The sequence below is a fragment of the Botrytis cinerea genome, chromosome 5, assembly GCF_000143535.2.
Source record: "Botrytis cinerea B05.10 chromosome 5, complete sequence".
Taxonomy (NCBI): Eukaryota; Fungi; Ascomycota; class Leotiomycetes; order Helotiales; family Sclerotiniaceae; genus Botrytis; species Botrytis cinerea.
This window is the reverse complement of record NC_037314.1, coordinates 1,121,725-1,146,170: the sequence shown is the minus strand read 5'-3', so window position 1 is coordinate 1,146,170 and position 24,446 is coordinate 1,121,725. Positions and strand designations below refer to the sequence as shown.

The window sequence follows — 24,446 nt, the reverse complement described above, 5'->3', positions numbered from 1 at the left end:
ATGGATGTAATAAGGAGCAGTCTGGGATGTGTGAATGGTTTGCAAGATGGAGAATACCGGTCGTATTGTCAACGTAGATAGGGAGGGAGGGAGGGAGGGAGGGAGGCCGATGTGCGGATCAAAAGAGTTATACGATGTACAGATAGATTTACCCCAGAGCATAGAAGCCAGTAGACGGAAAGGGTGGAAAAAGAAAAGAAACGCAGAGGAGACGCGTGAAGGTTGAAGTCTGTACCAAGGTGATAATTACAAGTCATACACAGTCGTTCTACCTCTCTCCAGCCGGAACGGGGCACGATAGCGAGGAGAAGACGGGGCGGTTGATCATGGTAGAGAGAAGCAGGCAAGGGCAAAGTAAATATTATAGAAGTTTCAAGACATGTGTGTTCACTCTGCACTCACCCTCATCACTCTCACCACTCCGCACTCTTTCCGGTCTTTCCATTTCGCTGTCGAGTCGAGTGGCGTACAAGTGACCTCTGGTGAAAATACATGCGCTCTCCGTTTCTCGTGGATGCGATTGATCAATCTGCGTAGGGGTGGGCTTTTCAGTTGACGACTTTACAGAACAGTTTCCGTTTCCATCTCCATTTCTATTTTGGTAATGCGCCATCACAATTCCCACAACACCACCATAGAGCAATGATCGTTTTTTTCCCAAGTTCCGTTTCGACGTTTCAGATTTGCAGGAGAGCCAATCATATGCCAAGGACGAAGCCCAAATTGATGTGAACATGCACCAGGCTGCAAGTGCTTGATCAGCATGTGCTTTTCCTTTGGCTGATCTCTTTGGATGCTACGACACATACCTTGTATGTGTTACTCTCCGTGGGAGCTAAGGATGGTCAGTTATGTACATATGAGCTATTCAACATGATTCACTGCCATTGGCTCATCTTTCTCTCTGTTAACCGAAAATTTTCTTAGCTTCATTATTAATAAGCTCTCAAGCTCTTCAATGTTGGACGCTGCACATGCACAACATTACAATCAATCATACAACAACACCATCATTGTCAACATCGCTCTTGATTTGGCTCGGGTCAATGTCTCTTGCGATTCTCACTCTACTTGAAACTCTACAGTAGAACCTGAAATGTTTGGTATGTGCAAGATCTTGGAAGGAACCAATACATTCGTTGGCCTTCTTTCCTTCTTTCCTTCTTCCGTCCCTCTTCACCCCGCTGTCGCAATCTGATGATTACTATTATTGGAGCTGTCTTATTAAAAACTGATGACACAATTTTTATTTACGCAACTTAACAATATCTGAATGCTCTTCAAATAGACCTGTTCATAAATGCACACATTGTATGGTGTTGACACGTAGCTGACTTTGAACATAGCTTCTGCAGTAATATCCACAACTTGAATTCGGTACCGTTGGAAGTTTAAACCCCGTGTCGAGACGAAAGGTGGCCAAACTTCTTCTGCCCCCGCAAATATCTAGACTGCAATAACTTTACAATAACTACAACTCTTCATCCATCATGTCTCAAGCTCCAGTATCGACTGCCAATAGCGGTAGCACACCTCAGTTCGCGTCAAACGGTGAACGAGTAGATTCGGGAGGCTTCAAACTCAAATTCTGCACTGTTTGTGCCAGTAACAATAATAGGTATGCTTAACAGATCTCATGCTTCGCTTGCTTTGTGTCTAATAAGATTCTTCGACAGATCCATGGAATCACACCTACGTCTCGCTGCTGCTCACTACCCTGTAATATCTTTTGGAACAGGTTCTTTAGTTAGATTACCAGGACCTTCCATAACACAACCTAATGTCTACCAATTCAACAAGACTTCATATGATAGCATGTATAAAGAACTCGAATCCAAAGATCCGCGTCTCTATCGCGCAAATGGTATCTTGAATATGCTTGGGCGGAATAGATCAGTAAAATGGGGGCCGGAGAGATGGCAAGATTGGCAAGTCGGTGTTCCAAGACTACAACATAGTACAGATCAAGGTGCCGACGGAGTAGAAGGAGGTGTCGTTGACATTGTTATTACCTGTGAAGAAAGATGCTGGGATGCAGTCGTGGATGACCTCCTCAATCGTGGCTCCCCATTAAATCGTCCAGTGCATGTCATCAATGTTGATATCAAAGATAATCATGAAGAGGCTCTAGTCGGCGGCAGGGGAATTCTTGACCTTGCCGATTCCCTCAATAAAGCTGCTGCCGAGGAAAGAGAACTCAATCCTGCCGGGTTTGACAGTGGTAGTGCTCATAGCAGGGCAGGCTTCGATGAAAGAGTGCCGGAAATAATCGGAGAGTGGCAGGAAAGATGGCCAAATCTACCAGCAGTATGGACATTGGCATGGTTTTGAACACTTGCATCACGATTTTCTTATAGTGGCGTTGAGATTACGAGGGTATACCCATTTCTTGTGGCGTTCAGGGCGGGGAATTGACGTGGGTGAGCGTCTTCTTAGAAAGAAAGATGGAGGAATAAAATACTTGATATTACTCGCAATCCAATAATGCATTGTTCAGATCCGTAGCTAGCATGACCTACTCACGTACTAATGACCGGTGACCCAGAACCCGTTGAGATTAATAACTAGAACACGGCTGTGCTTGAATTCGTTCTTGAAGGGAAATAAAGAGACAGGCCAAGGAAATTGATATGCTGGGATTAGACTGATGAGTATGGGGGCCAGTGATTGAAAACGTCAAAAGGCTAACGAAGTTCTCAACGTTCTACTCCATAGTCTAGAACTTATGGAAGAAGGCACAAATCTAGAAGCAGGAAAGGGCTCTATTCGATAAGATTGGAACCCGGATTAGTGCTCGGATGAGTACTCGGATTAGTTGAATCCCCGGTAGGTATGTGTGTAGCAACATTTTCGTAGAGATCCTTCTTGGAATGATCGAAACGTCTTCTCTCCATCCTCACCTCTCCACGGGGAAATGCCAGAGTTGTGCTTGTGATTGAGTATGACGGGGTTGAGGTTTGTTGTTTTAACGGAGGGAGTGGAATACTGGGGTCAGTGAGTGATATTGTTATACACTTATTACTTATTAGATATCTGTAGACGGAATGCCGAGTAATATAAACGAATGCTTGCAGTCATGATCATTTCAACTTTAAGGAATACGTGCCTAGCTGCTAAAAGCTGTGCATCCGCATATGCACAAATTGAGTGAATCCGAACAAGGTACTGCGTGGATTGACCAAGTAGAAGCCGCGTATGGCGGGTTCCCCTTGCTCTTGATCGCTCGAGCTGGCGAAGGAAATGAGGAACGATGAAAATGGAAGACAGATTTTCCTTTGAAGATGCGACAGATCTTCGGACTTTGGTTGGTGTTCTGATTTTCCTGGTCTAGGGATTTCGTAGGTGAGAATGTATGGAGCTTAGCTATAGTTAGGTACGGGTGTGCATCATGGCATTTGATGAATCGCGATTATCTACCCTGCCGCAAGATACGAGTACGCGTACGAAATAATCTCATGGACACGGCGAGGATTTGAGATGATTTTCGGGGGATGAATATGTGTCCATCTCGTATACTCGAGTACTGGCATAGCTATATCTAGCTACCGAGTGAGCACTCTGAGACAGCACGGTGGTGGCCTGAACAATCGAGGTGAGATGAGCTGAGGTGCGATGTGCGATGTGCGATGGACGATGTGCAGAGCGGCATGTTGGGGATGTTCCTTTTGCCCCGAATTTCTGTTTCGCCTTGAATTGTCTTGTATCACCGTTTCCATGACATAATTCGTGCATTTCCGCCGCCGTTCATGTATAGCACAGAACCCTTGCCGAAGACGGGAAGCACTGTGGTATCAGACGTAGAATATCACATGTGTCGAGCACGTTAGCATTCATTCTTCTACGCCCTCGCACGCTGTGCACACGTCGAGCCAGCGTGATCAGTATCGAGATCAAATTTCCCCTGACTTCAAGCCATTTCCCCATCGATCGACTGCATAGGCACAGCTGGCACAGCTGGCACAGGTACACACAGGTGTAGAATCTTGGTCGGCCTCCCTTCCACATCAATACCCGCCCATCGACCCAATCTAATCGATCCCCTGGACGCTGGGCGACGGGCGTTCCTGGAAATCAAACCACCAACCAACCACATCCACTTCCGTAAAAGGCAGCTACCACTAGTCTAAACGCGAACGTGAACCTGGTGAACCTGGTGAACCCGGTGAACCCAAGATTCAGGAGAGAAAAGTATCTTGTGAGACTTTGGGACCTCTTTTGATTGACTGGCGGGACAACTGGAGAAAAAGAGTAATCCCCAGGATACATTCTAAATTGCTGAGAATTTACCTAGCTCTCTATCACCTGCATCAAGACAAGCAGCCATCCGCCCGTCCATCCAGCCAGCCAGCCATCTATCCCTCCACCACTTTGCCTTCTGCATTGGAATTGGAACGGTACTTGCTTTCTTACGCACAAACAAAATTCTCTGTTCTTCTCAAAAATCGAACGGTGAATTGCGGTTTCTAGAATAAATTGTACAAACGTCATCTCGCGGTTTATTTGTCTTCCTCGTCTACTCTACCTGCCTGCCTCCCTACCTGCCCACGGCAAATTCATTGTCGCTGTACAACAATTCAGTTACACAGTCATTACCACACCAAGACGAGTTCGTTCCTGCAAATACGACCATTCTAATCGCCCCGAGTTTCCAATCCTTCAGCTTCGCTATCTCGCTTTGACCGAACGACCTTGTCAATTCACTTCGTTTCAAGGAGACTATTGAGTTGTTCCAGCCTGAAATTATCTGCATCTGCGTGTGTTGATCACATCACAAGATATATCATACTCTCGCACCTTGACCATCAGCTATTAAGCTTTCGACGTGTCTCGCTCCTGTTTTTCAATAATCGAAGGGTTGCGCTGATCTATTCTCCGAGTCCAAAGGGTTGCTCATTCCATTCATAACCGCGACTTTACGATGAACAATCGCAATGGACCTTTGTCACCAGTTTCAATAGGAAGCAACAACGAATGGTCAGGAATTGAAAAATATCAAGACGATAACGATTCGCCCTACCAGATGAATCGCGGACAACTTGCTTCACCGCCGATATCGAGCGGATCAAACGGTACAATGAATGGGGGGGATTTCCCGCCTAGAGGTACTTCTGGTGGCAGCCCTGGCAATCCATCTCCTCCGAGCTCCATTGGCCGTTCAAGTATCGGCACAGGTTTATATGCAGGGAGCGAAAGTGGGCAGGACAAGAAAGATGAACAATTCGAAGCCTTACTATCAGAGCACTACGTTTCGTTAAAGCGATACCTGGCAGCGTCGCTGAGAGATGAGAAGGGGAATCCTAGACCCAACAGAGCGCGAGATAAGTTGCTACGATTGTCTCCTGTTCAATTCCAGGAACTTAGTACCGATGTCTTTGATGAACTTCTACGGAGGCAGCAGGCAGGGAGAAGGACTCCCAATGGACAGAGAAATGATCAAGGACCTCCGCCGTACTTGTTGCCGAAAAACACGTTCCACCCGAAACGAAATCAGGCCCGCCAAAAGTTGTCTACGCTACCACCGCCCAGGTTCAGAGATTTAGCTACAGATGTATTTTATGAATTGGAGCGAAGGTTTCCGCAATTCACGGCTGGTGATAGAAGTCGTATGGGTAGTCCTGTATCTACGAGAGGACCTCCAAGTAGGAATGGGAATGGCACACCTGTAGATTTGCCACCAAGAGGTCCAAGCCGTATGCGCCGACCTTCAGACGCCAGCTCTATTGGCCCCTATTCAATAAGAAGCGAGAGGAGAAGTGAGAGAAGCGAATCGCGCAATGGGTCAAGGATGGCGCCGTCAAATGGTCCAAATGGTAGTTTGGGTATTCCACCTTCACCTGGTGTACCACCTAATGATTACGGCCGACCGACACCAAAAACTTTTCAAAGCAACACAATTGTACCTAACAAAAGTACTATGGTTGAAGATGACGAGAGCGGGCCTGAAGATAATGATGATGATGACGGGGATGCTTTTGGATTAGAGGGAGCAGCAAGAGATCGAGAGAGTAAGAAAAGCATTGGGGGCTCAGAGGTAAGATCAATGCATATTCTTCTCTCTAATTGTATTCTAACTTCGCAGAACGATCAGAAACTTATCGACGATTACCAATCTCAAATAGCAGAGCTTCGAGAACGACTTGATTCCATGGAAGACGACTTGAAACGGAAGGATGATGAACTCAATATTGTTATGGACCAGCAAAGGGGAAGGGATGCATCAGCAGATGCGGACAGAAAGGAATGGGAAGACCTTAGAATAGATCTCGAAAATAGGCTTGCAGATGCACAAAATCTCAACGACACTCTACAATCAGAAATTGACCAAGCACGGGACTCACAAGCCAATTCGGATAGAGAGTTAAAGTCTCAAATTGAAGAGCTTCAAATTGCTCTTGTGGACGCTGGTAAAAGCGTGGGATCCAGCGACGCAGATCTGAAAAGGGAAAACGAAGAGCTCAGAGCTGAGCTCAGAGAGCAACAAGAAATCACCGAGGACGTTCGAAGTGAAGCCCAGGAGTTCCTTCGCGAAATGAGGGTGTTGTCTGAACGAAGTACTGCATCTTATGAACGGGAGGAGCAACTTGAGACCATGGTCAACAAGCTAGAGGATGAAGTTAAGGATTGGAGAAATCGATATGCGAAAACAAAGACTCAGCTACGTACCTTGAGAGTATCTTCAGTTGGCCTACCGATACAAGATGCAGCTAAGTATGCAAAGGACACTGGGTTTACCGCAGAGAATGGCGTTATCAAGGATGTTCATATTACTAAGTTTCAAGTTTCGGTTGATGAGCTTTTACAGACGGCGCGCTCCAGCGATCCTGAAAAGGTGATTGAATACATGAAGAATGTAGTTATCAATGTACGACAAATCTCCCAAGATATCGATAAAGCACCACAAAGCAGTGCAGAGTTGGCCCAGAAGCAGGCCAAGCTTAAGTCTAGACTCTCGGCGACGGCGAACAATCTGATCACCGCATCCAAGAATTTTGCTGGGGCCAAAGGGCTTTCGCCCGTTTCATTGCTTGACGCAGCCGCTTCCCATCTTACCACGGCGGTAATCGAGCTTGTCCGGACAGTAAAGATCAGGCCTACGCCTGCAGGAGAGCTAGAAGACAATGGTGACGATACTGTAGTCTCAAACGAAGTAGTAGTACCTGCGCCTGTATCAACTCAACCCTCTACCATCGGAGGACTTTTCTCATCCAAGTCTGCTACAACAACTGAACCCAAACCCGCAGCAACCAAACCTTCTACTGGAGGCATCTTTGGATTCTTTGCATCACGTGAAGTCAAGCAAGAGAATGTTCCACCTCAGCAAGAAGCCGTTCAACCACAAATAGAGAATGTTCAATCCCAAAATGATGATAGCAAACAAAGCATGGATTCACCACGTCAAAGCCTAGACAATTATGACAGGCAAAGCGAGGACTTACCGAGGGAAAGCTTCGACGATTACGTGCCTGGCCCATTCCTTGGTCTAGGGAATAATCGTGCTAGCACCAATTCATCTATGTACAGTCCAATCAACTCCCCTCGCGAATCAATCGTCATTCCCACGAGTTCTGTGAAGGACACTCTAAAGGCAGCCGAACCTAGTCCTAGAGAAAATCCTCTAAGCCCAATGACTAATGGCGTCGAGCCTGTTAATGGAAGCGCAAAGCCACTTCCACTGGCATTACAAGTGCCCCGTGGTCCCCCAAGTGCTCCTCCAAGTGCTCCTCCAAGTCCCCTACCAGCTCCAATGGGAGTGGGGTTCGGCCTCAGATCGCAAGATACTGATATTGAAGATCTCAAGGTATAAAATTAAATGCCCCCCCCACCCAGGGACTTACTTATGCTAATAATACTCTTCGCAGATATATCTTGAAGATCAAACGGCGCTCTTAGTCCAGAACATCCAGTCTCTAGTCTCTTCTATCCGTTCAGAAGGCGGCATAAATGCCATCTCAACCCAGATTGACGCAATTGCCAATGTTGTTGGTGAAGTTGTTGCTTCCACTGAGGAAGCCATGGTTAACAATCCAGAAATCCGCTCACAATGTCAACCAGTCTTGACAAAACTTTCTGGGTGCAGAGAGCAAATCATGGCTGCAGGGGAAGAGGGCAGAGAAATTGCAATCGAGGGAAGGGAAGATGACAAAGGTGATGCAGAATGGCGAGCTTGGAACCAAAGTCTACCTCCTATCGCGTTCGAAATTGCCCGAGAAACCAAAGAATTGGTCTTGAGAGTTGATGTGCTTGATGGAGAAGGTGGTGGAGATGACGATTTCTCATAATAATTCGACCAATGATTAACGGGTTTCCGGGCATCTTTTCATGCAAGGACCACCCACATATCATCTTTCATCTGGTTTTTTTGCTGCTTGCTTCATTTTTTGCATAGCCATGGATGGTTCATTTCTTTTAACGCACTATTCCCAATTTCTGGTTTGCATTGGAATTTTACCCCTTTTGCATTCAACAGTTTTGTGTTTTCTACTATTTTCTTGTTATACGACAAAGCATCGTCAGACGAGCGCACCAATTGACGATTTGAATTGATTGAATGGGCACATGTTTTTGGAGGCGGTGGCGCACCTCCCACGCACGCATGCATTATTGATGGATACCTTTTTATGTTATTTTTGGAGGGTTTCTTTATTTTTGCCGGCCTAAATGCTAGCTGGCATTTCTGCTTTTGACTCGGGGTTTAAATCGCACACAGCATAATACATATCTACCGAATCATTAATGAGAAGATAATTGCTAGTTTTATTTTGGGGATGGAATGGGGATGAGGTGGGGTGGACGTTTATCAGTTCAGTCTCAGGGGTCACTGGATCAAGGAGAGGAGATTATTCAAACTCGTGTATATATTTGTGGGATATGAAATGGGGAGATGGGACGGGAAATACAAAGTCCTCATAAACTAGACACTTGCTCATTTTCGAGAAGTGCAGTTGGCAAAATGGAATGGAACATTAGGGGGAGATGAGATTAGGCTGGCGATAAAGGAAAGAAGGCGGCAATGATAATAAGATTAAGAATGAACGTTGATACTTGCATGTTCGTAATATGTTAGCCATGTGTTTGTTGTTTTGAGAGAAACAGTGGTAAAGTATATTCTAAAAAAGATCTGAATCCTGGGTGTCAAACATTTGAGGATTTTAAGTTAAGGTTCAGAACTTCGGTTCAGAAAGACAGACAGAAGTCTATGTACGATTGATTGATTTGCATCTATCCAATTTAACCCTACATCAAATGCCATGCTTGAATTCTACGTTAGGCTAGGGGTCTGGAGATTGCAATAGTCCCTGTTTTAGAGATGTAAAGTATAAAAGTAGACTTTGAAGTGGAAAGTTAACTTTGTATAGTCTATATGCACAGTTATAAGATAGACTCAGACAGATCATTTAGATATTAGACATTAGACATTAGACATTAGACATTAGACATTAGACATTAGACATTAGACATTAGACATTAGACATTAGACATTAGACATTAGACATTAGACATTAGACATTAGACATCTAGACCCCTAGGAGTAGTCAAAGATGTTGGATAGATGTTGGATAGATAGCCTTGCTCAAGCCTTGCTCAAGCCTTGTTTTCCCCACCATCCAAAAATAATTACTCATGTGATTTGAACAAGAAGCTCGGACCATTCGAGGCGGGCATCGAAAGCTCTGGAAACAAGTGGAGGGAAAATAAAGAGATGCTTGTCCAACCCCCAACTCAACTTTATAATCTGGGCATTCGAGTTTGAGTATCACTGTCGTCCTTGATTTATCATACTTTCTGATTTTCTACTTTCATAACTCTCTCACACATCATGGCGGACGCATTAAAAGCTGCTGGCAACAAAGCCATTGCAGAGAAGAACTTCGACGAGGCTGTGTAAGTTTTCCCTTTGTTTGGGTTTTCTAAGGCTGTACAACTCCGAAGAGGTATCTATGATATCGTTGTACGGGGCTTTTGTTAGGCTGGGATTCATGTGAAGAGAGGTTACTAATGACTCCACAGTGCAAAATTCACCGAAGCCATTGCTATCGAACCAGAAAACCACATTCTATACTCTAATAGATCGGCTGCATATGCTTCAAAACGAGACTTTGAAAACTCCTTAAAGGATGCTGAACAGTGCACGAGTATCAAGCCTGACTGGGCCAAGGGATGGGGCAGAGTCGGTACTGCTAAGCAAAGTTTGGGAGATCTCTTGGGAGCGCACGATGCTTACGAAGAGGCTTTGAAGCTTGATGCAAATTATGCGGTTGCTACCAAGGGTTTGGCACAAGTCAAGAAGTCTATCGATGCAGAGGCTAAAGCAGGTGAGTTCTGGAAAGTCTAAAGTTACATAGATGGTTGGCTAATAAAGCATTTAAGATGGTGTAAAGGGTGATCCAACAGAAGGATTGGGAAATATGTTTAGTGATCCACAACTCATCACTAAACTGGCAGCAAACCCCAAGACAGCCAAGTTCCTCTCAGACCCAACCTTCATGTCAAAACTTCAGCAAATCAAGTCTAACCCAGGCAATACTCAAGAACTTTTCTCGGATCCACGTATGATTCAAGTCTTGGGTGTTCTGATGGGTGTCGACATGTCTTTCGCCGATTCGGGTGCTTTCGGTGGCGCCCCAGGTGCTGATGGTGCTTCCGCGCCCAAGGAGGCTGAAGAGGATATCCAAATGCCAGATGTGCGTCCAAGCTCGCAAGAACCACAAGCCAAGAAGGCCAAGACTGAGCCGGAACCGGAGCCAGAGGATGAGGAGGCTGCTGAAAAGAAGAAGGCAAAGGCTGAGGCCGACGAGGAAAAGAGACTTGGTACCGAACAGTACAAGAAGAAGAACTTTGATGAGGCTATTGCGCATTACAGCAAGGCTTGGGAAATTTACAAGGATATCACGTATCTTAACAATCTCGGCGCTGCATATTTCGAGAAGGGAGAGTATGAAGAGGCCATCAAGGCATGTGAGAAGGCTGTTGAAGAGGGACGAGAGATCTATGCCGATTTCAAGATGATTGCTAAATCATACGCCCGTATCGGAACTTCTTATGAGAAGATGGGAGATTTACCAAAAGCCATTGAGAACTACAACAAGTCGCTCACTGAACACCGTACCCCTGATGTCGTCAACAAACTCCGTGCCGCGGAGAAGAACAAGATTGATAGTGCCAGAAAGGCTTACATTGACCCAGCAAAGGCTGAAGAGGCCCGTGAACTCGGAAACCAAAAGTTCAAGGAGTCAGATTGGCCTGGAGCCGTCGAAGCTTACAGTGAGATGATTAAGCGTGCTCCAGAGGATCCAAGAGGTTACAGCAACCGTGCAGCTTCTTTCATCAAGCTTCTTGAATTCCCTTCTGCTTTGGAAGATTGCGACAAAGCAATCTCCAAGGATTCTAAGTTTGTCAGAGCATACATCCGAAAAGCACAAGCATACTTCGGCATGAGAGATTACTCCAAATCTCTTGATGCTTGTAACGAAGCTAGCGAGGCTGATGTTACAAAGGCTAATGCTAGAGAAATTGAGCAGCAACAGCAGAAAGCTGTTACTGCCATGTACAGTGCCAGAGAGAATGAGACTGAGGAACAAACTAAGGAGAGACTTTCAAGAGACCCCGAGGTAAGTTAAAAAGTAGATCCTCTCGAGAGTGTGTTGCTAACAGCCATTACAGATTCAAAGAATCATGGGTGATCCAGTCATGCAAAGCATTCTCCAACAAGCTCAAAACGACCCTGCGGCTCTTCAAGAGCATATGAAGAATCCACAAATCAGATCCAAGATCCAGCAACTTATCGCTGCCGGTGTCATTCGTGTAGGAAGATGATTGGATTGAAAATATGCCGATTTGATGGAATGGAAGGTTACTTGAAGAGGAGTTATAGGTCTAATAATTAATCTTTCCCGAGGCTTGTTTGGAAATGATTTGATATGATATGATACGATACAACACGATCCATGAGATAAAAAATGAAGTACGGGGGAGGAAAATACCATGAGAATGCATGCAACAGGGGATGTATGTTAAACGATATCGGGCGCGCGTGTCAGTTTCATTTTTATGAAATGCATATCAGGGTACTTAGGTAGTCAAGCACTTAACTTAATATTCACAATTTACTCAATCCAAATTTCTCTTATTTTTTCTGTATCTGGGAGCACCTCCGTCTACTTGTTTGACTTTTAGCTTAAATTCTGACCCGAGCCACGTTTCGTTATCTGCAATTTAGAGCGGCATTCAATCTAGATGTTTTCAAAAACAGCGATGTGCAAGTGTGAATATTTCTCTCCTTGGTATGAGCTACTGTATGTAATGGATCAACCGCACTACTATGTCCGCCAGCCCCGTATTTGCAACCGTCGACTCCGATCCCAACACGCCCCCAAGTCCTGCCTCCCAACCATCCACCCGTATACCTCCCATGCAATCGGATAAAAGTAAAATAACACGGTCTATGTGTCCCACCTGCCCCCTCATTCATTCATTTATTCATCAGTCACCTCCATGAACACCCCGGAATCGACCTCTCCAAATTTCCTTTGAAACCGGTTCCCGCCCATCCTGTCCTTCCCATCCATCCATCCCACCATCCTATTCATGTGGCACCGAACCATGTATACCAGCCGGAATCCGGAATCAAAAGCCGAGACCAATCGAAAATGTGTCGATAAAGAAAAATAAAAGTAAAATAAAATAAGATAAACGTTCGCTAAAGGAGCACAACATCATGAGAGGGTTGTGACGGACTAGAAAATTGTGAAAACTAGCTTGAATACTGAGATGTATCTGACGTCTTGGTGCCTGGGGGATATGTACAATGCCTGGGATATGACGGTTCGAAATTAGGTATTGAGACGACTGAAAAGGGTGTGTAATGTGGTCGCTTGCTGGATTGGGACATGGGCAGATTCGAATTGGTGGATTGATGGAAAAGGTCAATAAATGGGAGGTGACTTGCAAATATTTGTTGAGACATGGTTGCAAGATATTAGGTACAGATATAATCGTGATTAGACGATCACAGGAAATTCTCACTGTGATGATGCCAATAATATTACTGGGTTGTTCTCGACAATCCCCCACGTACTAAATCAACGAGTCAATTGGCCGAGTCGAGTTGAAGCTCAGTTATCCTCAAGCAGAACGATGACCTGCTTCTAGCTGAGAAGGTGTTGGCTCGGCATTGGCTGTTTGTCCCGAAGCATTTCCCGTGACTCTATTGCTACCAGGCATGCGGATTCCGGTGAAAGCCGCAGGTATTCTTGGCCTCCATCTGCTCGCTGCTGGAGCAGAAGTGGTTTCCGGTGTTGCCCCATCAGCTGCTACACTCGTCGGTCCAGCTTGAGCTTGGCGTGCCCGCCTAGCTTGCCGTTCATCACGATTTCGGGTATCCACATTCGATCTAGCGGATGCTCCGAATATTCCTGGCATACCTCGAAGTCCCGTCCAAGTTGATTGTGGCTGTTGGGGCATGTTCGCCCGCGATGCGTGCGCTCTACGTGAATGTCGCTCAGGCTCAGGCTCACCTTCAGGTCGGGGCTTTGGTGTAAAGTAGTCCGCCTTGCAAAGCGGGCAGCAAGCACGACGACTAGTCAGCCATGGATCCAAGCACGAGGCATGGAAAGCATGGCCACAAGTCAAACCACGAACGTCATCATCCTCTTCTAGAGAATCAATGCAGATAGCACATGAATCCCCTGGGTTGTTGAGCAGCTCTGGGGGTACGGCGGTATGGATATGATCATCCTCGTCATCATCCTCCTCGGCGTCTTCGACTGTTGCGATATTCTTGTTATCGATTGTGCTGGCTCTCGTTGGAACTTCTTCCAAATGATGCAATTCTTCCTTACGCTCCTCGGTCGTTGCAGGTGTCTTTTCCGCAATTACTGCATCCATACTCTTTCTGTCGCCATACCCACCCCTAAGAGTATGGGCTGGCGATGATGGCGTTGCTTCATCTCTGTTCGAAGTGGCTGTGGCTGGCCTGGTGTTGATAGAATGCTTTGTTCCCACAGGCGAAGATGGCTCTACACCCTCTACTTCTGCCACGCTTGCAGCTCGGCTTGGCGGCGCTGTCACACCCCCACTAGTTGGTAGTCCTTCGCTAGCTCGATTTGCTACCCAGGTTTTATATTTCGTCAAAGGAAATCGTTCGTTCACTTCGTCCATGGTCATGAGCTTCTTTTCCCGGCGCCTTCGGTGTGGTCGGGCGGGCATGTTGTCGAGATTGATGGGGTTCTCGCCCATTTCCCGCGCAGCCCGATTCCTAGCATTGTAACGAAAACAGTATTTGACACCAACAATAATCCTTCGGAAAGATTAGTGACAAGCAGACAATTGAACCCCCTCGAGATACTTACCATAAATTTGTAAACACGACGCCAAATCCTAGCGCAACAAAGAACAACAGTGGCGAACTAGTCGGGCTACTGCTGTTGTTGGATGATGCTGTAGATGGAGTGGCAGATGCTGAAGTGGACGAGATTGGGGTCGACGTTGCAGCTGTTGACGACGGTGCGATTGTCGTCTGCCTCGCGACGATCTTGATGACCTCTACCATTCCATTAACTAGCGCCATCTTTAGTTGAGTTATGTGTGTTGTTGCAATTGTGCAGCGCGATGTAAGCCTCTAAGGTTCCCCAAGGGCGGTCGTACGGGTGGGTCAATACAATACAGGACGAGATTATTGATTGCCACCGTGGTCGTGAATGAATCAAAGAAATCCTTTTACCGAGATCATTTGAAACTATTGATTACTGTTCAATTCATGTGAAGCAATCGTTTCCGGGACCCAATGATCGGCAATCTTGAAAGGAGTAAATGTTATCAAGAGTCGACGTGCGAGGGCGAGAGAGAGTACAGTGAAGTGAAGCAATTCACGAGTCCTTTTCCTGGGTGCGACAATGTGCATTAATGGGGGATGGGGGGATGGGGAGGGGGGGTGGATGGATGGATGGATGGATGGATAGATAGATGGATAGATAGATGTGTGAATGGACGGATGAAATCGAGAGGCTGTCTTGGTGGAGAAGGTAACCAAAACTGGGCGAAGAGGGCGGAAGGCTGGAGAAAAAAAAGATGGGGTCAGCAAGTTTATTAATGGATGATGAATGGATTTTCGTTACAGGAATCGAGATTGATCCTTATCTGTCAGTTGGAAACATACCTCGACAATGAATTGAGTTGGAGTTGGTTCGACGCGATTGAGAAAAGTTCAAAGTTCTTTTGGGTTTGATTCAAAAAGACGGCGAAAGAGGGAGGAAGTCCAAGCAAGCGGCAATGGTGTGCACGTCAAGCTGAAAATCGATAAATGTAATCAAAGAGTGCTCGAGGGCTTGATGGAGTCTTTGTCTAGAGATCTGGCGTGAGATGTATGACGGTTCTTGATTGATTGATTGATTGATTGATTGATTCATGGGATGATAAAAACGATGCTCACACACATATGATCTTAATTACCTACATACGAGCATCCCTCGCGACTAGTGCGGGACTTGGGGCAGGAGGCAGGAGGCACACAAAGAAGAATGCTACATGGTTATATTTTATTTAACAATCATCGACTGTGCGAAGATCAGTTCCTTGCGGTAATTTATCATCATGGCCATCATGTAAATCGCTCATAATGCCGCCTTGACTCTGGATGTGTGGAATAGACAGCACACTTCTCTTCCCTCTCTTCCCTCGCTTCCCTCGCTTCCCTCTCTTCCCTCTCTTCCCTCTCTTCCCCTCTCACTACACCCCGTAGGTATTCCAAATACATGAACAGTCGGGTCCTGCCTCCATCACATCCTTTGGTGCCGGTTGGCGGCAAACGGCATGTTCTCACTTGCAAAAGAAAGATTTTCATCAAGTGCGAGGTCGAGATGGACCGGAAGCGATCACAAATTACCGAAAACGTCTAATGTGAGACAATGGTGCCTCCCTCTTTTCGATGCAAAAAACTGTCAGAGAGGGGATTACAGTACATTCAGTAGATGCACACAACGTACAACGCCCGTCTCAACAGATCTCATTGGATGATATCAACCCCGGAGATTTCGGAGCACGTTGGGTTTGAGAGGTCCTTGATCCATCATGCGAGAACATACACAGTAGAAAAGAAACCTGGAAAATCGCAGCGTGAGGTGTCATCCCATGATGCTGCCCGTACATCATCGGTTTGAAGATATGCATGCAGCTCACTCGTACTCCGTATTGCTCTTTCCGATACCAAATCTCTTTGATTGGCATATGTACATGTCAGAAATCCTGCCTCATGAAAGTTCGCGGCCAAGCAATGCCACATAAATATAGGAACATTAAACTTTTGCCCGAGAGAGAGTCCTGAGCATTAGATCGTCAGTAGGTAATGATTCCTGATGATCCTACCTCCTCTCCTCTCTCCAGTCATTCGACTCAAAAGCCGTGCCGTATTTTCCAGCCGTGGAGTTATTCGTGCTTTCATCATGGTCTACGATGAAAAATCAAGCTTTTCTGGTTTCTCCCCTCGCAAAACCCTTGCACCTTTGGCCATTAGTTCTGCACGTATATGACGCTAAACTTTCCAAAGCGACGATCCATCTTGTCTGCCGAGAGACCTTTTTCAAATGGAATGACCCGTGTTTTTCAAATACCGCACAAAGATCAAACACCTGACATTGAACTGGCCTTGCGTTGAACTGGCCTTGCATCATCCCACTCATCCTCGACACTTTTGATTCGACAGGCAATTCTTTGTCTCCTCATGAATCATACGGCTGCTAGCTGTCCACCGCGCCTCTAGATCGATCGTTGAACCCTGTCCACGATTACAATTCCCGATTTTCCCCTCCAATATTGAATACCGTACGCTTTGGACCTTTCAACACGCGTGCAGGAGGACAATCGGAGTTAACCAGAAAGATTTCCTCTTTCGGACATATCTCAACCCTCCAAACACCACACTACGACATGCCACCAACTCAATTGCCCGCATCGGGGAACCCTCTGTGCGTATACCTAGCTTATGCAACCTTCAGCAGCGGAAAGAAGGTCACCATTGACTGACAAATATGTGAATAGAGTCTTCTTTGATATCACAATTGGAGGTTAGTCATTTTGCACGGCATGATCCATCCAGAAACTATGCCACGCCACACTACTTTGCGTGCATTCTTTAAACATGGAAAACGGCGGGGTCGAATGTTAGCATTAAACTCCGCATTCCGAAGTTTCGGGACGTTCCCCAACAAGTCGTGTGATCGCTGATCTCTTTGTCTTTTGCTTATTTTTTCCACGTGCTTCACTCCCCTTGATTTTTTGGGGGTGTTCCGATATCTCAAGCTCGTAGCTCGAGAAGGAGTTTTTCCGTTCATCGAAGTTCGTCACGTGTTTGCTTCTGGACGTCTCCATTTTGGAAGATGTTACATTCATCACTAACATGAATTTACCCAGGTGAGCCACTCGGTCGAATCCAATTTGAGCTCTTCGCCGATGTAGTTCCCAAGACGGCTGAAAATTTCCGGCAATTTTGTACCGGCGAAACCAAGAATCATCTTGGTAGACCGCAAGGATACAAAGGCAGCAAATTCCATCGCATTGTATGGCCCCTTCCCTCTATCGCCAATTCAGATCTAACATGTGGTGTAGATCAAGGATTTCATGTGTCAGGGTGGTGATTTCTTGAATGGTGATGGCACGGGCTCGACTTGTATTTATGGATTGAGCAAATTCGATGACGAGAATTTTACTCATAAGCATACGGAACCGGGACTTTTGTCGATGGCGGTATGTTTAGCCCCATTATCATGGTAGTATTTAAGCTGGATGTGAAACTAATTTGGATATAGAATGCTGGTCCAAATACCAATGGCTCTCAATGTACGTTTTCTCATCTTCTCACATCTCATTTGCATATCCTCTCCTCCCTCTACTCCATCCCTCACCCCCAAATCAAACCATTAATATCCCTCTAGTCTTCATAACCACAGTCCCAACCCCCTTCCTCGACAACAAACATGTCGTCTTTGGCAAAGTCATCGAAGGAATGGACGTCGTCCGCAAGATGGAAAATACTCGCACAAATCCAAAGGATGCACCGCAATTACCCGTCGTCATTTCTTTATGCGGAGAAATGTAAATGGAGAGGTGGATTTCAGATAATTTGTAAACGCGATGGGACTTTTTCACATAGATAGGGTTTCTCCATGATACAGCGAGCTGAGAAATTCTTTTCGAGGAAGCACGACAGATGTCAGATCTCAACGTGTTATATCATATGGATACGGAGATATAGTATGGAGATAGTGGAGGATCAGATAGACAATCCCTTCTTGTTTGTTTGTTAATCCATATTCTCTCCTCTGGCATACAAAACACATCGTTCGTCTTGATATGATCATTACGTTTTTCCTCGAAACTCCCAATTGTTAAACTGCAAACACACACCCCTCCAATCTTTCTTTTCTCCTTTAAAACTTCAAATCGATCACGATGCTCGTTTTGTTCAATTCATCTATCTATCTATCATTCATTCACTTACAAATTCTTACCAACAAATCATCAATCAACCCCCCCCCCCCTCTCTCTCTCTCTCTCTCTCTCTCTCTCAAAAATCAAGATTTCACATCTATTTTATTGATAATATATATATCATACATCACACACAAAACACCTCATTTTCCAATCACTCTTTATATATCTCCCCTTTACTCTCTATAGTTGTATATTATTATTCCTTCCCATCCTGTCCCATCGCATTCCCAACATCAAAACACCACAACACAACACAACGATTGTGAAATCTTGACTTGTGAAGATGTGTATTTCTGCGCTGGCTGGCTGGGAGTTTCGGGTTTCGGGCAGTGTGTAGTGTGTAGTGTGTATCTAATAGGTGATAGGTGATAAGGTGATTGGTGATGAAAGAAGTGAGAAGTGAGAAGTGGTGTGTGAGATAAGAGAGGTTGTGGGTTTGTTTGTTTGTTTGATGGAGGTGGATGGATGGATGGATAGATGGGAGGGGAAGAGGAAGGAGAAAAGGAAAAGAAACCCAGATTTAAAATGAGAATGAGCAGATGAGAAGATAATAATACAAGAATACAAGAACATAAAAACAAAGATAAAATAGCGAGGTGGACAGTCTTCTATAGATGAGAATGAGGATGAGCGAGATGTGGAAAAGGGTATGTGTAGGAGTTGGAGTGAAATGATGTAATATAATATATTATAATATAGTATATCGAGAGATAGATACATAGATACATAGATACATAGATACATAGATACATAGATACATAGATACATAGATACATAGATACATAGATACATAGATACATAGATACATAGATACATAGATACATAGATACATAGATAAATCACACATGAAGAAAAGAAATCAACACAACAACACAATCCTCGAGAAATCTTTAATCAAATTCCGATTGAGTATTTATTCGTACATATATATATATACATATACATATATATAAATAATAACTTATTATATCACAAGATGATATCAAGATAATACAATACGTATAACTAATACGAACACCACATCACATCACATCACATCACAACACAGCATGATTATCTCCTCGATCGAGCTTACGAGAGTGAATAATAACTTGAGTGCTGAACTTCTATTTTCAATCGAAAGGATACATACCAGTGATTTGAAGTTTCAAGAGCTTGATTTTTCTTCTTCTTCTTCTTCTTCTTCTTCTAGTGATGTATATCTCGATACTGATCCTAATATATACGAAAGTATTTACCAATCTCCTTTTTCTCATTATTTCATTCTATAGATCCATTAACAATCACTTCTTCCTCATCACGTCACACGCATCTCACACATCTAAACATCATTATTCATTATTCATAATCCATAATCCATAGTTTATAACATCTTTTCCATTTCTAACCATTCATAACCAGCTACGAAAGATGTCGAATCTAAAACCCTAACCTCCTAAACTCCTAAAGACCTCAACACCCTGTCCACCTGTAAAAGGAATAAGAAAAAGAAAACGAGTGTGGTAAAAAGTCAGGCAAGCCCAATGAGGTATCATCCATCTCAATATTCATATGCTTTTTCTATTTATTCCAAGCGCCAAAGCAAATGCCTTCCGTGTCCATATGCTCCAAATCCATATCCATCATCGCCAGCAAAAATTCATCATCATCATCATCATCGTCGTCGTCATCGTCGTCGTCATCATAAAAAAGGAAATTGTAAATGGGTAAAAGTAAAACATAAAGTTAACAAAAGAAAAAACAATCTGTGTTATGTTGTGTAAACCAGCCAGCCAGTCTCAAAGAATCGTAAAGTGAAGTAGAAGAAAGAAAGATAAAACAAAGGGAAAAAAACCTGCAAACTCCGTAGTAATGTAAAAAAACAAAAACGAACTCCGAGGGTATCAATCCTATCTATCTATCTATCTATCAGTTTAGACTGTACTGTGCTGTGCTATGCATATAGTTGAGTTGCCTCAAACGAAAAGGGGGTATCTATCTAATCTATCTATTTATCCATCTATTCCTCCACTCCGTCCGTTGACTTTCCCGTCCTTGTTCGAACTCAATTCACATTGCGACCTCGAATCTGGAGAGAGTGCTTCATGAAAGGTTGGACGGCAGGGTAAGGAGCGTAAGAACCGCTTGCAGAAGCCACACCTGAAGGGGCAGAGGTACTAGCTGATGCGAATCCAGAAGGAGAAACAGAAGGAGCTCCAACACTTTCTTGTGCAGTGGTGGCGACACCTGTTGGACTTGTTATGCCAGAGGTCTGGGTGACGTAGATAGTAACGGTGGTGAAGCCTTGATGTGTGGCAACAGAAGTAGCGGTTGCTACTTGTTGGGTGGTGGATGCTTGTTGCTGAGAGGTGAATGATTGTTGCTGAGAGATGGAGGCTGCAGTGGTAGGTTGAATATGAGCTGTTGTTCCAGCTGCAGCGACGGCAGTTGGCTTAGCAAAGAGATCGGTAGTTGAGCGCATAGACCATGGCTTTTGGGCGGCGGTAGGATCGACGACAAAAGGATTGACCATCTGACTCCATTGCGCAGCGCTGTTAAGATCTTGCGGTGCGATATAGGAGACTTCTTCCTTGTTGGCAGTACCAGTGATGGCGATGTCGGCACAAGAAGTGTAAATTTCGCTGACGGTTGTCTTTCCAGTCTTTTTATCCATGGTGGGCCAATCCCAAACCCAGTAGATGCTGTAGTCCTTGTTTGCTTGTGCTTCTGCTGGGATTTGAAAGTCGGTCTGGCACCAGAGGTTGACGCCCATTTCACTTGTCGGTGCGAATTTATAAGCTTCTGCTCTTGCCATAGCGATAGTAACTGTGTTTGCTGGTGCATCAACGAAGAGGTTGCCATTAGTATTGCCTGCAAGGAAGCATGCCATGTCGTCGAAGTATTGAGTGGCAAGAAGCTTTCCTCGCTTGTCTCCGCCTGTTCCATCTTTGTTCCATACTTTGTGAATGGAGTTGAAGGTGTCGGTTGCTTTGCTATCAGCTGTGCCGTAAACGTACACGATGCCGCTGCCAAAGCCCTTGCCTTGTTCTGGAGTGTCTGCTTGTGTTGGCTCAGTAACATGCCCATTCTCTTGGTATCTGACAGCAACGAAATCTCCTGGAGCAGCGCTCAAAACTTGTTGAGACGAGAGTAGAGGTTTTGCTCCTGGTACTTGTTTTGGGTTACAAATTGTGGTAGAATCGGGAACAGTGTTCAAGAGTTTCCAGAGGTTGTCGTCGGGGTTGTATCCTCCAGCCCGGGGAGTATAAGCACGTGGGTAGCCTTTTGGAGTTGTAAAGGTTCCGTTTCGTGAGATGACTCTAAGTTCATCTGCCCAAGTATGAGCTGCAGTTATTTGGAAAAGCAATACGAGAGCCGCAATGCTGATTGAAATTGTAGACTTCATGTTGAAGTTTTTCGAGTTTCGAGCTGTGTGTGTGTGTGTTTGAATATTTGAATCGGTGGATTTTTTCTCGCCTGCAAAGACGTGAATTTAAATTAAACTTGGAGGTTCGAGTTCTGCTTCTTCTGGTCGAGTTTTTTGTGAGTGTTTATTGGATTCGGAGAGTTGTCAGATTGAAAGAAGTAATGGTTCGATTTATGAAGAAGAAGACATTGAAAGGTTATTGTGTAGAACTTTATAGATGATTCCCGGCCAGCGTGAACATTATTTAGTATGACTGAACAATAAAGACACTCGAATAATAACAATGATTGTAAACTAAACAAAGACAATTGTATGAAGCGAAGGTTCTTTATTGTGACAGAGAACAATAGGGTGACTTCGCAAGCGAACTCGAGTGAATGCACTCGAGGAAACAAAACAAACAATAGAACAATGCAAAGCAAGATAGACGTCAAGAAGGAAAGTTGAAAGGTGAAGGTCCTTGGCATATGCTTTCGCTTTGTACTTCCAGAGACAAAGAAAATTTCAAGGAAATGTATCACACACAACAGACCGGCTGGTAGAATGGAAAGGGTGGGCAATAACTGGGGAACACTGTGTTAAAACTGTTTCTTGTAAACAAAGAAACGAGTAATGAATGAAAGGAAGAGAAATGTGCAAAGCAGACAATTGGTTGGCAAGAAAGCTTAACAATCTTGACAGTATCTAACTAGTGGTCGATGCCCCTCCAAGTACTTCTCAAGTGTCTCCCAAGTGTCTCCCAAGTGTCTCCCAAGTGTCTCCCAGGTGGAGTGTCTGGGTAGAGTTTGTAAGAAGAGAACGGCTTAGGTCCTATCGTCGGTCCCAGGTATGAACATTCTGATATTGGAAACATTTTCTGATAATTAGTTTGCATAACTGAGGAGCCAGGACGTGTTTTTGCGGGGTTGTGCAAGGGGTAACTCGGGAGAGCGCATTGCAAGAAACGAATTGTCGCGAAAATGCTTGGTTGATGGTCAAAGTGTTTTTTCGGACCTTGTCATAAATTAAGTGTACCTGGTGCACCCAATTAAAACAGTCCCATAAGGTCAAGATGGGAATCTTGACTTTGGCTTTAATTACCAACCAACTGATATCTCGGAATCCATCTGTGGCACATTTCTGGTCCACTGGCGATCTGGGTGTCGGAGGTTGAGCCATTTAGCCAGGAAGTGTAAAAAGAGTTCACCGACTCATCATTTCGAATGGTGTGTATTGTTTTCGTTTTTCATTCTCATGTGAAATAAACGCCGACTTCTTGTCACGCCATATGATCTTCACTCCAGACTGCAGTCCACGGTACCTAGCAGATGGCACTTGGCACTTGGGACTTGGGACTCTGATGCTCCGTCCATCGTGAATCCTCTGATGTTTTCGGATTTTATGCGGTTTGAACTTTGCAGGTCATCTCATCTCATCCGAGGTTTGAGGCTTGAGAGAGATGTGACGAGGCGGCGAGGTGTGTACGGGTTGAGATGGAATTGCAAATGTTTCTCCAGCAAACATCTGAAGTTTGAACCAGTTCGGCCTAGATTTTTCTATGGGCGTGTATTTTATACCGCGTTTCAGATATCTTTGTGTAGGGCGGTCCTGTCGTGGGAGGTAAAGGCGATCTGTAACGAAGCATGATCGAGTATCGCGGCCCTTGTTTCAAATTTGAGAGAGAAACAAAATGTGACACGTTCCCGCGGTGTAGATTGGATCTAGATGTTCAGCAAAGAAGTTTGTACAGAGATTGCCGCCGCCACTGATGGAGTAGTTGTTCCTTTGAAGCATCGCCATTTTTGAGCCACGCGTTGGAGAAGATACGCCTTTTGCCTGTTATGGACAACAGAATGTCATGTGAGGGATTATTGGAATGTTCCGGTTGCCTCTTTGGTTGGATATGGTAGTATTTATCTTTTATCGATATCTAGCGTATATCTACTAAATCCACGTTGTATTTACCAATAAGTTATTGATCATCATTGGACGAATCAAGAAATATATAAGAGAGCTACACGATATATGGATAAAAATCTGGGGACGACAGAAAAAAGTATCTACGGGTCGTACTTGCACAGAAACAGCATTTCGCACCAAAGATCGGATTCTCCACTCTTCACCCTCCTCACCTTCACTTCAATCAGCCTTTTGACGCACAGACAGGCAGATTGACATGGCTGCTTACCAAGAAACATGCATAATACTGCTAACGGACTCTACAACAAACAGACGACAAGCGACTTTACATCAATCGGCCTATAACCTGCCTGTTATTGTCTTATTGGTGATAGTATGCCTTCCCTAGTGATCATTCGAAACGTGTTTGGTAGGTATTTGAAACTGATTACCACACCTAGCTAGGCATATGCATTTCACGACATGTCTTTTCAACCTTGCTCCCAATCCATCATCACATCTGCTGACTTAACGCCTCTGCCGACGATATCACATCTTTCTGCCCCCGCCGATATGTAGCAGCGAGAGGAGATAGGCAGGCAGGTGCAAGTAGCCTTATCAAACAACAAGTGGGTTACATGGATGATGTCATAGACACAACCCACAGGAGGAGCCATCT

At 44.8% G+C, this 24,446-nt stretch overlaps 6 protein-coding genes across 6 annotated transcripts; 4 read left to right on the top strand and 2 right to left on the bottom strand.

Annotated features, from left to right (window-relative positions):
• The first annotated feature begins 963 nt into the window (after positions 1–963).
• On the top strand, positions 964–2,477 carry Bcssu72. The gene is made up of 3 exons (XM_024692945.1): positions 964–1,103; positions 1,347–1,618; positions 1,677–2,477. Exons 2-3 carry the CDS (start codon positions 1,491–1,493, stop codon positions 2,329–2,331), a joined length of 783 nt encoding a protein of 260 aa, XP_024548727.1. The 5' UTR covers positions 964–1,103; positions 1,347–1,490; the 3' UTR covers positions 2,332–2,477.
• A 2,069-nt stretch (positions 2,478–4,546) lies between these two features.
• Positions 4,547–9,010, top strand: Bcspa2. Its single transcript, XM_001559913.2, has 3 exons — positions 4,547–6,031; positions 6,080–7,798; positions 7,860–9,010. Exons 1-3 carry the CDS (start codon positions 4,919–4,921, stop codon positions 8,277–8,279), a joined length of 3,252 nt encoding a protein of 1,083 aa, XP_001559963.2. The 5' UTR covers positions 4,547–4,918; the 3' UTR covers positions 8,280–9,010.
• A 726-nt stretch (positions 9,011–9,736) lies between these two features.
• Positions 9,737–12,116, top strand: Bcsti1. The gene is made up of 4 exons (XM_001559914.2): positions 9,737–9,882; positions 10,009–10,313; positions 10,369–11,609; positions 11,662–12,116. Exons 1-4 carry the CDS (start codon positions 9,818–9,820, stop codon positions 11,812–11,814), a joined length of 1,764 nt encoding a protein of 587 aa, XP_001559964.1. The 5' UTR covers positions 9,737–9,817; the 3' UTR covers positions 11,815–12,116.
• A 909-nt stretch (positions 12,117–13,025) lies between these two features.
• On the bottom strand, positions 13,026–14,823 carry BCIN_05g03090 (hypothetical protein). Its single transcript, XM_024692944.1, has 2 exons — positions 14,349–14,823; positions 13,026–14,296 (listed from the first exon to the last, which is right to left on the bottom strand). The coding sequence occupies exons 1-2, from the start codon at positions 14,564–14,566 to the stop codon at positions 13,123–13,125; spliced, it is 1,392 nt and encodes a 463-aa protein (XP_024548726.1). The 5' UTR covers positions 14,567–14,823; the 3' UTR covers positions 13,026–13,122.
• Positions 14,824–16,580: 1,757 nt separating this feature from the next.
• BCIN_05g03080 (hypothetical protein) lies at positions 16,581–18,395 on the top strand. Its single transcript, XM_001559919.2, has 6 exons — positions 16,581–16,958; positions 17,032–17,057; positions 17,404–17,549; positions 17,599–17,736; positions 17,799–17,829; positions 17,925–18,395. The coding sequence occupies exons 1-6, from the start codon at positions 16,921–16,923 to the stop codon at positions 18,086–18,088; spliced, it is 543 nt and encodes a 180-aa protein (XP_001559969.1). The 5' UTR covers positions 16,581–16,920; the 3' UTR covers positions 18,089–18,395.
• Positions 18,396–20,403: 2,008 nt separating this feature from the next.
• BCIN_05g03070 (hypothetical protein) lies at positions 20,404–22,321 on the bottom strand. The gene has a single exon (XM_001559920.2). It carries the CDS (start codon positions 21,866–21,868, stop codon positions 20,528–20,530), a length of 1,341 nt encoding a protein of 446 aa, XP_001559970.1. The 5' UTR covers positions 21,869–22,321; the 3' UTR covers positions 20,404–20,527.
• Positions 22,322–24,446: the final 2,125 nt, after the last annotated feature.

Excerpts from the sequence above, each read along its gene's own strand:
- Bcssu72 (XM_024692945.1), top strand. The coding sequence starts at position 1,491 with ATGTCTCAAGCTCCAGTATCGACTGCCAATAGCGGTAGCACACCTCAG. Across the intron at positions 1,619-1,676 it reads TGTGCCAGTAACAATAATAG|ATCCATGGAATCACACCTAC; the intron begins GTATGCTTAACA and ends ATTCTTCGACAG.
- Bcspa2 (XM_001559913.2), top strand. The coding sequence starts at position 4,919 with ATGAACAATCGCAATGGACCTTTGTCACCAGTTTCAATAGGAAGCAAC. Across the intron at positions 6,032-6,079 it reads AAAGCATTGGGGGCTCAGAG|AACGATCAGAAACTTATCGA; the intron begins GTAAGATCAATG and ends CTAACTTCGCAG. Across the intron at positions 7,799-7,859 it reads CTGATATTGAAGATCTCAAG|ATATATCTTGAAGATCAAAC; the intron begins GTATAAAATTAA and ends TACTCTTCGCAG.
- Bcsti1 (XM_001559914.2), top strand. The coding sequence starts at position 9,818 with ATGGCGGACGCATTAAAAGCTGCTGGCAACAAAGCCATTGCAGAGAAG. Across the intron at positions 10,314-10,368 it reads CGATGCAGAGGCTAAAGCAG|ATGGTGTAAAGGGTGATCCA; the intron begins GTGAGTTCTGGA and ends AAAGCATTTAAG. Across the intron at positions 11,610-11,661 it reads GACTTTCAAGAGACCCCGAG|ATTCAAAGAATCATGGGTGA; the intron begins GTAAGTTAAAAA and ends CAGCCATTACAG.
- BCIN_05g03090 (XM_024692944.1), bottom strand. The coding sequence starts at position 14,566 with ATGGCGCTAGTTAATGGAATGGTAGAGGTCATCAAGATCGTCGCGAGG. Across the intron at positions 14,297-14,348 it reads GTCGTGTTTACAAATTTATG|GATTATTGTTGGTGTCAAAT; the intron begins GTAAGTATCTCG and ends ATCTTTCCGAAG.
- BCIN_05g03080 (XM_001559919.2), top strand. The coding sequence starts at position 16,921 with ATGCCACCAACTCAATTGCCCGCATCGGGGAACCCTCT. Across the intron at positions 17,550-17,598 it reads GCAGCAAATTCCATCGCATT|ATCAAGGATTTCATGTGTCA; the intron begins GTATGGCCCCTT and ends CATGTGGTGTAG. Across the intron at positions 17,830-17,924 it reads AAATACCAATGGCTCTCAAT|TCTTCATAACCACAGTCCCA; the intron begins GTACGTTTTCTC and ends ATATCCCTCTAG.
- BCIN_05g03070 (XM_001559920.2), bottom strand. The coding sequence starts at position 21,868 with ATGAAGTCTACAATTTCAATCAGCATTGCGGCTCTCGTATTGCTTTTC.